Source organism: Battus philenor, unplaced genomic scaffold, assembly GCF_028537555.1.
Source record: "Battus philenor isolate CCGP_79_NKW_IND1 unplaced genomic scaffold, ilBatPhil1.0.hap1 SCAF_16, whole genome shotgun sequence".
Lineage (NCBI taxonomy): Eukaryota > Metazoa > Arthropoda > Insecta > Lepidoptera > Papilionidae > Battus > Battus philenor.
In genome coordinates this window covers 8,795,264-8,812,243 of record NW_027181678.1, presented here as the reverse complement: position 1 = coordinate 8,812,243, position 16,980 = coordinate 8,795,264, and the positions used below count along the sequence as shown (strand labels likewise).

At 32.7% G+C, this 16,980-nt stretch overlaps 2 protein-coding genes across 5 annotated transcripts in view; one reads left to right on the top strand and one right to left on the bottom strand.

The window, feature by feature from the left end:
- The window catches only part of Shab (Shaker cognate b), a 60,194-nt gene extending 55,566 nt beyond the window's left edge, over positions 1-4,628 (top strand). For 2 of the 4 annotated variants that reach the window (XM_068762299.1, XM_068762298.1), the window contains 5 exons: positions 1,018-1,168; positions 1,676-2,061; positions 2,336-2,408; positions 2,652-2,791; positions 4,162-4,628. In XM_068762299.1, coding sequence (XP_068618400.1) covers positions 1,018-1,168; positions 1,676-2,061; positions 2,336-2,408; positions 2,652-2,791; positions 4,162-4,260 — 849 coding nt within the window. In that variant the 3' untranslated portion in view covers positions 4,261-4,628. Of the gene's footprint in view, positions 1-238; positions 317-1,017; positions 1,169-1,675; positions 2,062-2,335; positions 2,409-2,651; positions 2,792-4,161 lie in introns of all 4 variants that reach the window. The other 2 variants (XM_068762297.1, XM_068762296.1) reach the window with 2 other exon arrangements.
- Positions 4,629-7,842: 3,214 nt separating this feature from the next.
- Naa60 (N-alpha-acetyltransferase 60) lies at positions 7,843-13,725 on the bottom strand. Its single transcript, XM_068762211.1, has 5 exons — positions 13,591-13,725; positions 13,251-13,356; positions 12,462-12,693; positions 11,295-11,466; positions 7,843-10,448 (listed from the first exon to the last, which is right to left on the bottom strand). The coding sequence occupies exons 1-5, from the start codon at positions 13,605-13,607 to the stop codon at positions 10,232-10,234; spliced, it is 744 nt and encodes a 247-aa protein (XP_068618312.1). The 5' UTR covers positions 13,608-13,725; the 3' UTR covers positions 7,843-10,231.
- Between the last annotated feature and the right edge of the window lie 3,255 nt (positions 13,726-16,980).

Here is a 16,980-nt window from a genome sequence, read left to right as displayed (position 1 = left end):
TAAGCTAACGCTTTCTAGCATATAAAGTTACAGCGTAGTTGCCTCATTTTGTAGTTACAAATAGCTGTTACAGAATCATTGTCGATTACATACATCGATTTGAAAGTCGTCGTCTCACATTTTTATTATTCGACTAACTAAACCTCAGAATCGATGTAAAAATCGTCAATGATTTCCTTCACTAACAATTTCAGAAGCAGCTGATTAATGCAACACATGATGTTTTCTCTTTTTCTAGGAAAAGAAGATGGCTGACAAACAACTTGACTTGGATCAGCTGCCTTCTGAGTTTGAATGTTGTTTTTGCACGTTCAAGGTACTAAACCCTAACATGAATGGTATATGTATAACTTTAACATTGTTTGCCGTTCCATAATTTTTTAATTTAATTTTCGAATAATGAATGTAAATGGATTAAAATAAAGAAAATTGGAAATTTGTAAAAATATCCTATTTTTCTTTATTGTTATTATATGTTAAACAAAATATATATATTTTTATACAATAAATTTAAAAATTAATTGATCCATTTTGAAATAAGTAAAATTAGTCTTAACGCTTAATACATACATACCATCATCATATTTCTTCTTAAAACGTATTCCTGGAAACCGTTATTCAAATAACATAATACCGTAAAATACAGAAACATCAATAGTCTTACCTAGAGCATGCTTTAACATGTTCAAAATCAATGCGTATTTGATTTGAAAGCTTTTATTAATAAATAAATAACGATAACGGTATTTATGTATTTATGCTTAAACGTTTAATTTATTTTTATAGGCACATTTAAAAATTTTATTTAAAAATGAGTATACTTGACTTCAATGATTTTGCCTAAAACGTTTTTTAGACAAAATAAAAATAAATATCTTAATGTTCGCTAACTAAATTTAGTTCTGAAATGTTATATTATACAAGGACTGAATCAAATCAACTACAGATACTTAGTTTTTACAACGTTAACCTGCGGAGCGGTTTGTTTCTATTTTACAAATAAGTCGTACTTTACAGGGCTACAAAGAGTTCATAGACGCAGAGCAGCTGATGCCAATGTCAACTTCAGACTTAAGACAGCCGGTGTGCGTAGAGCTAGCGTGCCTGCAACGACATCCTGCGCCTCGAGCTCTGCCCGAAGCCACCCCCAATAGCCTTGATAGTCCAGGTAGGTAATAATCGCTTAGGTGCCTGTCTGTCAAAACAACAAAAGCGGAGACAATGTCCAAGTTATTTTAGTTTCATTAAAACTTAGCTTCGGAAATAAACATTTCCTACACTGTCACAATTCATCTTGCTTCTTAGTATTAAAACTTATATTATGACTTCGCAATGCTTTGATGGACAGGTCTTTTTACCCATCAATTTTGATGCTTGTTTCTTCTACCTACACCTCAATCTTTTGTTGCCGTGTAACACCTCTACTGTTATCCACTTTATGAACACCGTTTTATTGATTAAACATTGCAAAAATGACCCCTTGATAAAAATATATGTTGTACTTTTGTAATCACTTTCAGTTTTCTTATTTTACGAACACTGGGTATTCGTTCACCGTAACCTTTATTAGATTTGGCACCTAGTACATTCGTGTATGTGTCGGCGTGCGAGCCGCGCAGAGCACCGTGCGAGCGGTGTGGCGCGGCTCCATGTGCGTATATGTCTTACATTGCAGATACATTTGCATCATGCCTTACGCACCCTTTTCCTTCAGAGGGCGACATCGCCTGCGAGAACGACTCGTCAAACTTGTATGTGAATCCTCTCGATGGTAGCGGCGGCGGCGCGGGGGGAAGCGTGCCCGTGAGTTCGGTGGAGTTTAATGGAGTGCGCAAGAGCGCGTCAGGGGACGGAAGCGTGTTGTGTGCGAAAGGTTCGCAGGGCGAGGAGTCGCCGCGCGGTTCTCGCGGCAGTTTGGCCGGCGTGGGGGCTACCGCGGTCCCCAGACCTCTCGACGCCTCCCGAACCAGTCTGCCGCAGCCTCTCGAGGAAGCGGCGGCCGTCTGCCTGCCGGGGCCTGACGACTCCAAGCCCAAACATAGAAAAGCGCGCTTCCAGCAGGTAAATTGATAACATGCTCCGGGACCGACATCTGCAGATTGTAGATGTCCTGAAGTCGTCAATTTAGTGCTAAACAATTAGCAGTCCGTGGTCTGAGTTCTACTTGGGCCATAATATGGCGTGAACTGCGTTTTCGATTTTTCCATTTGTTGTATGTTTGCATGGTGCCATGCTTATTACATGTTTCAAAGCATGAACTCAACAACCGTTCCCTGTATGCCCTGACTATGATGGATGGTTAGTTCTGCAGCGAAACCTTTATGGATATTTCCAGGAGTGGACGGAGGAGGAGAAGAGGCCGCCTAGGGGAATAGCAACGAGAATCATAAATCATCACATTCTATTTGGTAAGGGTTTGCTAAAAATAAACTATTTCTTTTGTATTTTAAAAATATTGGATAAAGAATAAGTTAACGTAATTAATAAATAAATAACGAAATATAATATTTTTTTTAGTTTTATTGAGTACACTAGCTAGCACCACATGACAGCTTTTATGAGCCATTAGATCATCTCGGGCGTGCCTAATGATGTTATGTTGTTAGGTTCGAAACTTTTGTTCGTAAATTATCAATCAACATTTTGAGCAGGTAAGAACGGCAATAAACGTGGAGGCGGAGGTTGGCCCCTCGAGAGCGATTCGCGGTCGCGGTCCATTCTCAAGAACAAGGAGTCACGCGGCACCGACAGTGAGCTGTTGCTTCAGGAGACCACTTCGCTCGGTGCTAACGTACGTTGTTTCAATGGAATTGAGTATACCATTTTTTTTTCACGTTTTTCATTAGTGTTAATATACCCATGGTGTCTTCCATCAAAAACATTGTTTATCATTTTAAAATAAAACAAGGTTTTTTATGAAAATAATTAAAGTTTTTATTGTATGTTATATTGGAAAAAGAAAGGTTTAGGAAATGCGAAAAAAGGAAAATCAAACAACGACCTCGCATATAGACAATATTACTTTTTGAGTTCTAAGGCTGGTATTGAATCAAATATGATAGGCCCTATATTTTAAATAGACCAACATTATACAAAATATTAGAGAAAATTCCAGAGGAGCTTAACCGCATCATAGGGGAAGCCAAACAAAATTTGGTTTGTAATATAATTCCTTTCGTTGGTTCTAATGTATGACTATGCTATGCGATATTGTAAAACCATATATCCGTAATTCAATATCTTTTGGAAAACAAAGTTGTTGGAAAAAAAGTAAAATATTTTCTTGTATGATTACAAAAAAAAACTACTATGTGGTATTAATATATGGAACTAAAGTATAGAATTAGTAACTTGAATAAACCAGCTTTTTTCAAATATTAAAATAGTGTTTTTAAAAGCTTTTTATAATAGTTTCTTATATACGTTATTAAGAGCATTGGCAGAGGACTGAGACTTGTAGACCGTGGATCTAATCCCCGGATACAATCTTAAATTATTCACACTTTGTTCACTAATTATATAGGATTGTCACCTCTCACAAGATTCCAGAACATAGGCAGCAGCGTTTTCTGCGTACCACAATATCACACTGCGATCGTCAACGCGCTTGCCAAGCGTGGCGATTACATTCCCCCATGTATATCACTTCATAGAAATCTTTCTGAAGGCCTAAAAGCCTTGCAGTGGGCGTTTATTGGCTGAAAAGAGAGAGAGAGATGTACGGTATAATTACATAACATTTTTATTTTTTTTGTAGCATACCAGTTATTGTAACCCTACTAAACTTTGAAGTTAGTTTATTGAATTTTATACAGCCTTCATTTCAGACCTAATCAACGGATGACGAGAGTAAGAAGTAGCTACGCCATAGTAAAATACCTCTGAAAGGATCTTCGAGTAAAGGATTTTTTATAGTTATTTTAAGGAAACCTGAACTGTGCGAAATATTGAAGTGGCCTCTTGTTACTATGACCAGGTGTATTCATGCCTATATTTTCACCACAAGGATTTCTTAAGAAGATGTTTTCATTGGTCCAAAATATCCTTTGAATACACTTATCTTCTGTACTAGGAAATTTAAAATTCTTTGAAGTTTGGCATCTCCGTCTGAATAAATATTTTTTTCACACAACGATAAAGATTGATTCCGTTTTATTTCAGGGCGATTCGGGTAGCGAATCGTCACCAATTCGGTTAAAAGACTTTAAGAGCCAAAACCACAAAACCGGAGCATCAGAAAGAAGCAACATGGTAACTTAAGTCGACGAGCGTGGACTCCTTTTGCAAGACCATGCATGCTCGCCTGATCTCCCAGTAAACGCAGGGTTCGCCCTCTAGTTGACCTAAACCATTTAATATCATGTATAATCAAAATAAACACTATTATAATTAGAGCGCAATAATAAAAAAGTTATAAAAATTTTAAAAATAATTTTACATATCATTGGGCGATTGTGACTGCTTGTTGGATATAGACGATTTTCATTTAGTAGAGTTATATATATATATTGTAAAAATATTACTTAATATAATAATTGTTCATTCCAATTGAAAAGTTGAAAGTACCTATTTGTTAAGTTTTTTTACGTGCAATTATTAATTGCTAATTCTAATTTAAGCGAAGTAGTCTGTACAGCATAGTTGATGAAAAAATGAAAGCAATTATTAAAATTAAAGATTTTCTGAAATTTCTGTTATTTTTATTTGTTACTATGTTATCTATATATATTAATTTTTCACTCTTTGTATTACATTATTACTTATGAAAAAAATCCGTCAGATTGGTTATAACGGTTGAAATTTTAAATACCTAACACAAAAAAACTAACACAAAAAGATTTTGGTAATCTATTTTTACTGTGAGAATACTACGCTTCCACTACCCAGCGAAACGAAAGAAAGCTCCACAATCAAGTAGCATAAAATGACTATAAGAATATTAATCTTTTATTTGCCAATACCTTATTGGCACTTTGGCCACTTCCCTATTATAGCTGATAAGAACCTAGAGAATCTTGTCGTTATTGGCAAGATCGATGGAAAAAACTATGGAGTGAAGGAAGGAGAAATGAAGAAGCCTTCCCCCGACAGATCGAACCCGCATCAAGAAGATAACGTAGCACTGCAAAAGTGAATGTTATCCGAGGAGAGGGAAACTGCAGCAACTAGATTTCGTTTTTCACGCCGCCTAAGTTTATGCCTCTGCAGCGCTTATTTCCGACAAATAATACGGATTTCCAGAAGATTTTGAAAAACAAAAGTAATGTTCTGTAGATAACATATTTTGTAATAAAATCATTTTGAAGACTTTCTACTTGCGTTTAAGCAAAGTTTCTTGAGTCTGTAATAATTTTCAATTTACATTTTTCAGTCATAACGTGTATTTCCTCAGCGACTTTATTATGGGCATTGAGCCCATTTTTTGGCGATGATAAATATCTCCTTCAACCGTAGTAAGTTTTAATTCAATCTGGAGATTTTAATAAATTTCTTCATAGGATATTTATTAAAGTTTTAAAGGTGATTCGTCTTTATTGTTGAAACTTTTTCACGTGGCACATTTTCTTCCGTAACAAAAGGAAGTCCATTTCTTTCATTTTCCTTTAAATTTAAGCGACTGCACTTAAAAAAACTAAATTGTACTAGAAATACGTAGTTACTTTAGAAGGCACCTTGTTTTAAAAAATAATCGAAGTAGTTTAATCTATTCATCAGATATCCTGATGTATTTGAAGTTGTTGTACAACATTAATAACACGAATTGTTTTTTTTATGAAGCAATAACTTTGTAATGTATAAAAAATATAGGGATGATTCAATTTGGAGAAACAAATAAATTTTCGCTTTTTAAAACCAAATCTTTACTATAAACTTTATCTTGATGGAGTAACATATTTAAATCATTTATAAAAAAAAAAAACTTTTTGAGTGGCCCGAGTTATTAGTCATATTACAAGTCATTTCTATTTTAGTTTAAATGTACGTGAAAAATATTTCGTTATTTTAAAAAAAAATAAAAGTTTCTCGGCGCTTCTCGGACACGGGTAAAAGTAGTAGGGGCCCCGAAGGACTGACAATTTCTCTTCCATTTATTCTCAAAACATTTTTGTCGGGTTCACTTTCCTAAACAAAGTTGGAGCATAAAATGAGAATAATTCGTAAGTATTAAACTTTTGTACCTTTTCGATTGAAAAATTAAAACGTAAACCGTTTAATATATTTGTGCTTTGATAAATTTTTTCGTAAATCGAACGTTTAATTTATATATTTAACGAAACGAAATAATTTATTTCAAAATTAATGATATCCATCAAAATTGACCTCGAGGTTTTAACAGAAGATTTTGCCGAACTGAAATTCTTAAAAAAACCACTTTCGTTACTGATCGTAACAGAAGAAGCCTAATATCATTAGATAATACTATAATACATTATTTGATTAACCACGTGAAGCAGATTATAGTGATTATTTTCATTAATTCGCTCTTTACATTCCAAGGACCCCAAATTCTTACATAATTTAAGATGCTCTAACATAGTTTAAAATGACCCTGCGTACAGCAAGTTAAAATAGGCGGAAGAACTGTTAAAACTGTCTGGCTAAAAAAACCTCTAATCAGCATACATAAATTTATTTAAATAAAAGATGTTGCTTACGTAAAAGATTGGGAGAGCATTATAATGAGCAGTGTGGATGACTTGGCTGAGAAGCCTCACAATCCTATAAAATAAATTATACAACCACACGAGCCGAGGAGAGTTCATATTTTATTACTTTAAAGTCAGCGGTGACCTTTACAGCTCTGCCTTCTTAAACTCATAAAAAAATGCGTGGTCAAATATCTCGATAAATATATTTTTATATTACTTTACCTTTTATAATTAAAGACAGATGATCTGTTAAAGAATGTCGGAAGCCCCAAATGAGGGCAGGTTTAAGCTAGTCCTGTTAGGGAGGCCTATGCTAGGATGAACATATTATGACTGAAATGAAGATCATTGGAAAACATATTGGTTCTATGTTTCCTAATCTGTTACACACAGTAAAAAGAACAACAACAATTAATCCCAAATAGAAATACATAGAGAATCTATATCGGTCACTGTCGTCTCCCTGGCAGTAGTTACGCCAACCATTAGGTGAACAACTTACAAGCTTAATCTTTTAGGCACAACAAATGCTATACGGTAGAAAGTGTGAGTTTCCATTTCTAGGGTTTTAGGTCTTAGAGTTAGTATAATATAATAACGCGATAATAGCAATTATTGAGCTGTGGTTTGGCCTTCGGGCACCATAGTATCGCACTACCTCGTAATTGCTTTTCGGGTCTCGAACGCCCAGACGCTCTATGGAACATCTATATAAAGTACCTAAGAGCTTTGCAGCCTCCCAATCATTGAACATTTAATGTAACAACCTGTGCCTGGTCTGCCCAGGGAAACTTGGGAGTTAAAATGCTGTAGTTTTAGTTTAAGCGCCTTCAATGCTTTGCCATCTCCCACAAGATCGATGAAACTATAAATGCCAAAAGGCAAACATCATTTATCAACAATAGAAGCCAAAGAGGTTAAAAGATGTCTTAGATCTTTCCAATATAAAACTAATGATTATCATCATCGTCACAAATCAATCGGTTTTTCTGTAAAATATGCCGACAGCAACGACATTACTTTCTGGTCCCCCTAATATATAAGGAAAGAAAATAAATGGTGAACACTGAAATAGTCAACAATGATATTTATTTGGAAGCTTATCCTTTTTTTCATAATACTAAGTGTTTATATGTGTAAATAAACATAAAATACATCAAAAAACTTAGGAACGTGCAATAAAAATAATTCGTGTAATGAAACGGAGTACATCTATCATCGCACTTTTAATTTCAAAATTTTGATGATGCGACGAAAATTTTGTGTCATAATTTAAAATCAGATAATTTTGTAATACAAATAATTATTAATGGTCCATAAAATAATACTTTTTGTATAAGTATGTCTAAATAAATAAATTAGTTAATAATTTATATAAATATGAATGTAAAAAATTGATCGCTTTGGTTTACAGTGAGTCATTTTAGTTTATATGTACAAGTAAAGTAATCTCCGTTAAACAAAATCACACTTATATATTCGTGTATAAGTAACTAACGCAGTTTCCTCTCTCACGCTGTTGCGGTAAAAACCAATTTGACTTAATAATATCAAGTATATTGTTACCGATTATTCTTTAATTACATCTTATATTTGAACACACAGGCTCCTTACTTCAAATTTCTTGGCAATACACATGGCACTCTGTACACGGTTAAGTTGCAATCTATGCCTTGTCTAAACTTACTTGTGACAACAGCCTTATTTTGTGATTTTTTTACATACACTATTTGGTATCAATATCATTGTAACACCTATTTTTAAACGTTTAAAATGACAGTAATGCGACTTATATTCATATAACAACAGTAATCTTTGAGGTCTTATTGTTAGCTGTCACAGTAGAAACATTTTCGAAAGTAAGAAGCATCAGATAGATATTTAACGCTTCAGAGACAATGATCGGAGTTTATATTATTAAAATTATAATATCATTCGATTGCAATAAAATTGTGAAACGCAAATTATTTAATAAAAATATAAAAATTTTAAGCCGTCATTCATGTATATACTCACAATGTAACATTCACTTTAGTATTATTATTAACTATACTGTATTCGTCAGATAGAGTTAATACCCGATGATGTACAATATATTTCAATAGTTAGTGACAACAGTGGAAACAACAGCAGAGAAGGCGTTTACATGGGGACAAAATGTCAGTTTACTGTCTTTTGCATGGTGAGGTCATATTCGTTTGGTCTCATGGACTTCCAGCGTATTTTTGGTTTGGTTTATATCTACCCTGCAATTGAAATATGTCGTGGACGTAGTTGAACCAAAAATTAATGCCACATACTATAATAATTTTACTATCATTGTATGAAACCCAGAAACTGAGTGAAACCCAGTTTAAAATTATGGTGTCCACTACAATAGTGTTTCTCGCCTATAACAGTGCAGTTGAGATTGAACACTGTTCTACCAATAAAGCATAATGTTTTTTTTTATAAAAAAAATCTTTAACCTTGAAACAGAAAAATGAAGTCCATAAAAATGTATTTATGTCACGCCCAGTGCTCAATAAAATCATATAGTATAATTGAATAAAATACATTTCGAAATAAGGACCCATGAAAAAATCTTAGTTACTGCTGTTGTGGTTCAACAAATACGTTATAATTACATGTATACAAAAACATGCATCTCAACTATTGGGACATTTTTACATAGTGATATTTATTCCTTACAATTTTAATAAAAAATGTAATTTGTGAAGAATTAAAATAACAAAAAATGGTTCTAATTACATAATATTAACACTTAAATAATTTAAACCCTTTACAGAAATACGAGACTGTAATGGATAACGCTTTGAAAAATATACAGATGTTCAGACAGATATCAGTGTTTCCAATCTTGTGTTGCCATTGACATATTGTTCATAATTATAAAAATATACACGCCACTGGATTTCTCATGCTAGCCTGCAACATTTAACTTATTGTTTCCCCAAAATTTTCCAGATTACATATCTGAAGAAGGATATCCCACCATTGTTAAAACTAAGTAAAACTTTAGTTTTATATTAAATGCACCAAAAAATTTTATAACATGTGGAGTATTAATGTAGATAATTTTTGTTTGTTTGCAATCGACATCGTGTCCGTAAATGACACAATTCATAATAAAATAAATAACGATCTTACGTCACTAATGTATATTCTCATAAGATAATTCCTATAATTAAAAATTACGATCAAAAATACTTTTGTTTTCAAACGGTGAAATAAAATTTTATAATATAAATCCGATACGATATTAAAAGATTTAGAAGCTAAACAATTTTAATGGTGTAATTTTGACGAAAGTACTTGTAAAGGATGCGCGTCAAAATTAAAAAACGTTTTTGTAAAAATAACAAAAATATTTCGAAATGTGTCTTGTAAGTGCCAATTAATAATAAATTCATTGAGAACGTTACAGTTGGACGATTTATCTTTAGTAAACCCTCGAAGGTTTGTCAACGTTAGAGAATGGCTTTGACCGAACTGTCGCCAATAACCTTACTAACGTAGACATAGTAACAGTTAGCATGGTGGTGTATAAGTATATATAATTCACGAAGATATTGTATTAACTATCTGTGCCATGCTATAGTCAAGGCAGTTCGCAATTTCCCCCACAACCAGGGGTACAGTCCGCCACCGCTCCAAGCGGCCTGTGCCACGTACTTTACGTAGTCATATATACCCCATGGTGCATGGCCTCCATTTACATAATACACATAAGTGAAGCCGTCCTTACACCGGCCCTTAATTGAATAATAGTAAGGCAGAAATGAATGTAGCCGAAATCTGGAAATAAGATAACATAATTAGTGCTTATAAAACAGATTCACTTTAGTTTATTACAATATATATCCAATGTAATACATCGATTAATCAACTATGTGTATACAATGTTGATGTGATGATGTGTATGCTTGCATGTTTGCATGAAAGAAAAAAAATAAGTTAGTGTTGTTCTGGAACTGGACTATCCATGCGTGTACTACCCTCTTTTTTTGTCATCAAGTAACCTTCAAACAGGTTTATATTTTAATAGTGTAAAATGGCATATTGTCTATTACAAAAAAAATCTGTGCGACATTGTATTAGCATTTGTGGCCTTTAGAATTAGATGGTATGTCTCAATAACTAAAAATTTTACTAGCAACAGATAAACTTGTACACAAAGCATTTTTATGTGAAATTATATGTTCTACTTTAAAAGGTATTGACAAATGGAAACATTGTAATCCATTATATTTATCCCTCAAAATTTTCCAATAAGACTAGTAGGAAACAGCCTGTCTGTCTACCCTGTGAGTCGACATCCTATGTTGTGCTCACCAAAACTTTCTAGGTTTCCACTCCAGAACCTAAATTAACCCTTAGTTAATACTTAACTTTTGATTAAACCTACAGATATAAATGTGTTATTTGTCGTTTTACTTACACAAACAAATACATATATCCATATCACTTGCCTATTATGTGCATCCAGAGATTGTTTGACTTTAAAGTATATATGCATTTACATATCAAATCTCTACATATGTAACATTTTTGTTGCAAAATTGATGATTAGTTTAGTCAGAAAACATCTATACCTAATTTTTATGTTTGTACAAAAGAAAATGTATTCATGTAAATCCTTACCGTCTTTTCTCATAAAAGTGTATAGCCTCTTTATTTGTTGTGAGTACATGAAGAAAAATCGCCTTAACACGATGCTCATGAGGGAGCTGAGCTACTGGGCCAGCCAGATGATTGATCAGGACATCCAGCAACATTGTAGCGACGCCAGAACGCCGGTACGAGCGTACCACTCCTGAAAAACGATTAATAGAGGTTAGACAATAATTATAACAGAAAAAGTTGCCCGTATTTATAACAACATCCATATAAATTATAATAAATCTCTAAAAATATTGAGAAAAACAAACTCTAAAACTGCAAAAAGCATTCTGTGTCATCATTATGTCAACCGACGGGCACCCTCTGCAAACTACAGGTTTCTCTCAAAGAATGACGCTGAACAGTTTTGTGCTCCTTTCTTTCTACAACCTTGACTATGTTATTTGTCTGTCTATTAGGAGGTCCGCCCACGTCATGGCTTGTGGTCATCATTCAAGAATATCTCGACCCTAAACACCTTTGGCTGCATGAGCAATGTGCCCTACTCATTGCCAATTTAAATGAGCATTCTTCAAACTATATTAGTATCTGAGGTTTTTCTGCAGATCTCATTTCTGATTAGATCACACACCATAACTCCGACCATAGCCAGAAGATAGCTCAAGCTGGTCTTATAAGGCACACAATATGCAACCACCAATTTGCATATGTCCATATTATAACAACATTAAATCAATAAATAATCATTGCTATACATTTTATCATTTTTACTTTAGCCTATGACAGTCCAATAACTTTTAATAAGTCTGTCGAGTCAGCTAGTTGATTAATAAAAAAAGTACTATCCCTTGTTGTAAGATAAACTAGTTAATTTACGAAAATATAATTTAGTTTGAATTTAAAACATACAAATCCCTATTTCATTTTCTCATTTATACTAAAAAAAAGCTATATGTGTCTTCCATAGTGTCATTTATTTTAGTCCAATTTCAATCACTGTATCATGCATGCAATGATACATATGAAGAATTACAAAAAGAAACAAAGCCTAATTCATTTTTATGGTAATGAAGAGTGGGCAATCTAATCACATATAAAATAATATGGTGTGCCAAATTCAGATTTTTGTATTGTTTTGCAATGTCATTAACAGTTCTTTGTATTATAACATATACATATATTTCTTACCAAGGGACAGTATATAGGCAACAAGTGTGTCTTTTGATGCAAACCATCTTGACAGTATTCCTCGGTCTTCTGCATTTAACTTCAGATATGGCTTAATCTCTGCTACAATAAGTCCAATGATTTGAGCCTTGTAAACAGCTGCCAATGCAAAAAATCTTTCAGAAGATGTAATGTCTTCATACCATGATTGTGGATATTCTATAGGAAACCAATCTCTGCACAATGATCTTACCTGAAACAGTTAATTGCAGATATTGTTATTCAATTTCCTATTATTAAGAATGTTATATTTACATATTAAGAAATATAGCTAATATATTATTTTATTATATTATATTATATTATTTCTATATATTATTTTTATTATTTTGGCAAGAAGAATGTCCCAATAAGTATTTTGTTTGGAGTACAATCATAATTTTCAATTAAATAAGAATTAAAAATCATTCTGTGAATTGAAATACCTATTGAAATAACCCAAAATCTCCATTAAATAAGAATTAAAAAGCATTCCGTGAATTGGCAAGTGCACCTGTTTAAATAATCCAAAATCTCTGGTGAAAGCTGAACTTGAAGTTGAAAGTATACACATTCAGAATTTATATATGGTGCACTAGCTTAAGCTTACTTCTTTAAAATTTCTGTATTCCGAAGTATACAGTGTGCAATGAGATTGTAAGCAAACTTTTTTTTTACTTTTTCTCATCAGATAATCTAATGAAGTAAATATTATGTCAAATAATTACTGTAAGTGAAAAAGAAGGTAATAACATTTTAATCAGAACTTACTTCTTCTAAGTCATCAGGACATAGAAAACGTAATTGAACATCTTTTAATGAACATTTGTCTTCTTTTGACTTCTCAATGATCACTTGGAAGCCTTCAGAGAGGTACCTACAAAATTTGATTAATTTTACTTATAAAAAAATAAAGCAGTGATGAACTCAATGTTTACAAGGATTTGAAAAATAAAACAAAGGCTGAATTTCATAAAACACAATACGCCCATTAAAAGTGATTGTTTTGAATTAAACAAATGTTTACAAGTACTATTCAAAGGAAGACCTTAATCACACAAATATTGACGAAGTACTTGCTCTTAATTGATCCGTAATTTCAGCTACTTACCAGCTGAAGCCAGCCATTCGGTAAATTTGCCATTAATACTGAAATCTAAATACACTTCATAAAGAATGGGTTGTAATCATTTCGTTGATATAAATTTAAAGATTATAATCACTCTTAAAAATGAGTGACAACAAATTGTTTAGTTTGACAGCTGTTACATGTCAAACTTACATATTCGTGTCTCTTTTTATTGTTGAGCCATGAAAATCATCTATGACTTAAAGTTTGATACAGTTCATTGTTTGCAATGATAAACACGATAAAATAAAAAAAAATAGGTAAATGCTCTTTCGTTATGTTTATATGCATAGAGTAATAAAATAGCAAAATCATAGAGTATTTATTATTATTTTAAAATGGTTCTCATTATAATAATCTAATATTAAACACAATTTAATTTATGCAATTAATAGAAAGCAGTATCTGTTCTACTTCTTTAAAAAGTCTGGTGAGTACCAGATTGCGCAAATTTTTTGGTCACAAATTCTCATGAAACAATTGGACAAGTTATTAAAAAAATACATAATTTCATTTTACGTTTTCTTAAGAAATTCTACACTTAGCTCATAATAAAACTTTTAAAAATAAAGACACACGTTTACTTGTTATGTTTTGTACTCTTCAGTTAATTCGGAGATTCATTTTAAGGCATAGTAATAAAATAAATTACTTTTCGGAATTCAAAGGAAAATTTAGGAAAATAATTCTTACACACAAAAAAATTAAATTTAATTGATGATTAAAAATGAATAAAATATGTAAATCTTATATTGTAAATCATAGAGTTTATTTTCTATAACAGTAGAATCTTTATACAATTAATTATGCGTATGTGTAAATAGAAAAATTAACGAGTTTATCATAAATATTATTACTTTGAAAGGAGTTTGAAGGAAAAAGCTGAAAAAGGATTTAGACATAAAAGATCAAAAATAGCAAATTATTGTACAGCAATTAAATAAATAAATGAAATGAAATGTATTTTAAATCTATTTATAATTTATTTTTACCCTCTTTCTTAATATCTTCTTGTTCTTAATGAACATGATAAAAATATGATGAACTACATTGAACTTTAATTCAATGTAAGTCATACGTTATTAATTACTTAACGTTACAGATGTATTGTGCACATGTTGGCACTTGGCGGCGCGTACGATTGTTTGGATTTGATTTCCCCACGATGTTCACCAGACGCCGTAGTATCGTCTTACAGGCTATGGTATCTCCTACTCGACCGGAGAAATAATTTCACACGAGATATCGCTCTCCACACCGATTGAAGTAGCTTCAGTATTTTAAAGACAGTTTTTAATGGATTAATTTGATATTAATTGGAGGGTGGCGCCGTCAGGTATTGTTGATTTGATAATCGATCCGATGTTGCACAGATACACAAAGAGACATTTTGCCCATTGTGCGCAGTTCCTAACATTTAAAAAACAATTTTGAGTCTAATAACCCATAGTCTACCTAGTCTGAAATATCTGTTAAATGGTTACATAACAAAGTTACACTACTAAGCAAATAAGTCGATATTTATTGTTTTTCCTACAGAACCCAATAATTGTGTACAAAAACCGAAAACTTTTTATTATAAATACTTTGTCGTGGTAAATTATGATTGTCTTGATTGTTAAAAACAAAGTGTGGAGATATCCGTTGGAAGAAGGAATGAATGAGTAACAATGACATAGTATATAGTAATTTACGGGATTTCTGTTCACGATAAAGGAAATTTACGGGAATCATGTTCATGGTCATAACTATCTCAATGCATCATTATCATCATTATGTTAGACAATAGGCGCCCAACGCTAGGCATAGATCCCCCCAAGGATAACCACGGTCGCCAGCCTTGCGCTTTCTTTCAAACGAGTAACTCTTCAACGATTATACATCGGTGGCTTTGATTCTTCTGCGGATCTCCTTATTTCTGACTCCATCTCATAGCAAAGCTTCGAGCTAAGCCATTTTCATTGCTGTCTGGGTGATCCTGTGTCTTCTCACAAGGCCCATTGTAAACGACAAAGTCTCGCGTCCATAAGTTATCACCGGCAAAACACATTTATGCATCTAAGACCTTCGTCTTTAGACATTGCGGTATTTTTGGACGAGAAAATGTTTCGAAGCTTCCCGAACACTGCTTCCCATCTCGTTGTCTACCTTACGTAATAGGTTAATATTATTATAAATGTTGTACTTTACCAAATGCAGAGCACATTTTGTAATATCTGTATATTACAAAAAATGAGGACGCAAATTAGAGCGTAAAATTGGGCATGGTAACCTTCGCCCCCAAGTAATTTATATCTTATGTGTTTGTCTACAAAAAAACGTTGTTGGTTAAGCGATATCTTCCGTCTGACCGTCGGCGCACATGCAGCCTGTGTGAAACACGAACCGCCGCCACCGCACGCGCCTCGCGCATCATTTGCACTCAATCTTAATATCCCAGATCACTATGCACCATTACAAATTCATAACAGCTTCGTTTCACTAATGCGTTTTTTCTGGGACTATACTAGGATTTCGAAGATTGTGTATTTCATGTTTAACATCGAGTTTTACTCATATATTTGGATGTATGTTCCGAAAATAGTTTTTAATACTCGTAACAATAAGAGAATACTTAATACATCTTCAATTAATTTAAAGCTTGTCTTCTGGAATTATGGAAGGATTTAGCAGATTTTGTAGCTTGTGTTTTACAAGAAGTATATTTAATTCTTTGTTCCGAAAATAACATTTAAATTTTCATAAATTTAACAAAATATTTATCGAGTAAATTAAAGCTCCGTTAATAATTTTGAATAGGATATTTTTTTTTGAAGATAGGATATGCAAACTCACTAATTATTTGTGCCTATAAAAACAGGTATGGTGGTAATGCAGGTTTCCAAATATTCTTTTTGACACTTGAGTTGCACTAGTTTTTGCAGTACTTTTACAATTACAAAAACTATTAAAAAGTCTGCCCAGTGTAGCCGATTTTTTCGTATTTAATATTACTTTTAACCTGGCTTTATTATGATATTTTATAAATTATATATTTCTTATGTCGGTTACATTTCAAATGCATAATGCTACAAGACAAGAAAAAAACGTTCATGTATATTTAAGGGACGCCCTACTTATTATTTTGCGGTACCCGTTCTGTCAATTTTTTAAAATAGAAGACATCGGGCCTCCACACAGGCTACAGGTTTTTTTGCGCTTTAATTTGTAAAAGTTTGTATTTAATATACTTTTTCAAAGCTCAATAATTTTTATGTCTTTAGTGCTCTTTAATACCAAAACAAAATAATTCTTAAACTCTTTTATACAGCTAGTTTCGAAAGAGAGCTACTAGAAATATGTGTTAAGTGTTTAGTAACCACAACACTATAA

What these genes read in the sequence shown, in the direction of transcription:
- Naa60 (XM_068762211.1), bottom strand. An exon ending in GTCCTGATGACTTAGAAGAA is followed by an intron (nt 12,694 to 13,250) that starts GTAAGTTCTGAT and finishes TAACTGTTTCAG; the next exon opens with GTAAGATCATTGTGCAGAGA. An exon ending in TGCCTATATACTGTCCCTTG is followed by an intron (nt 11,467 to 12,461) that starts GTAAGAAATATA and finishes ATCGTTTTTCAG; the next exon opens with GAGTGGTACGCTCGTACCGG.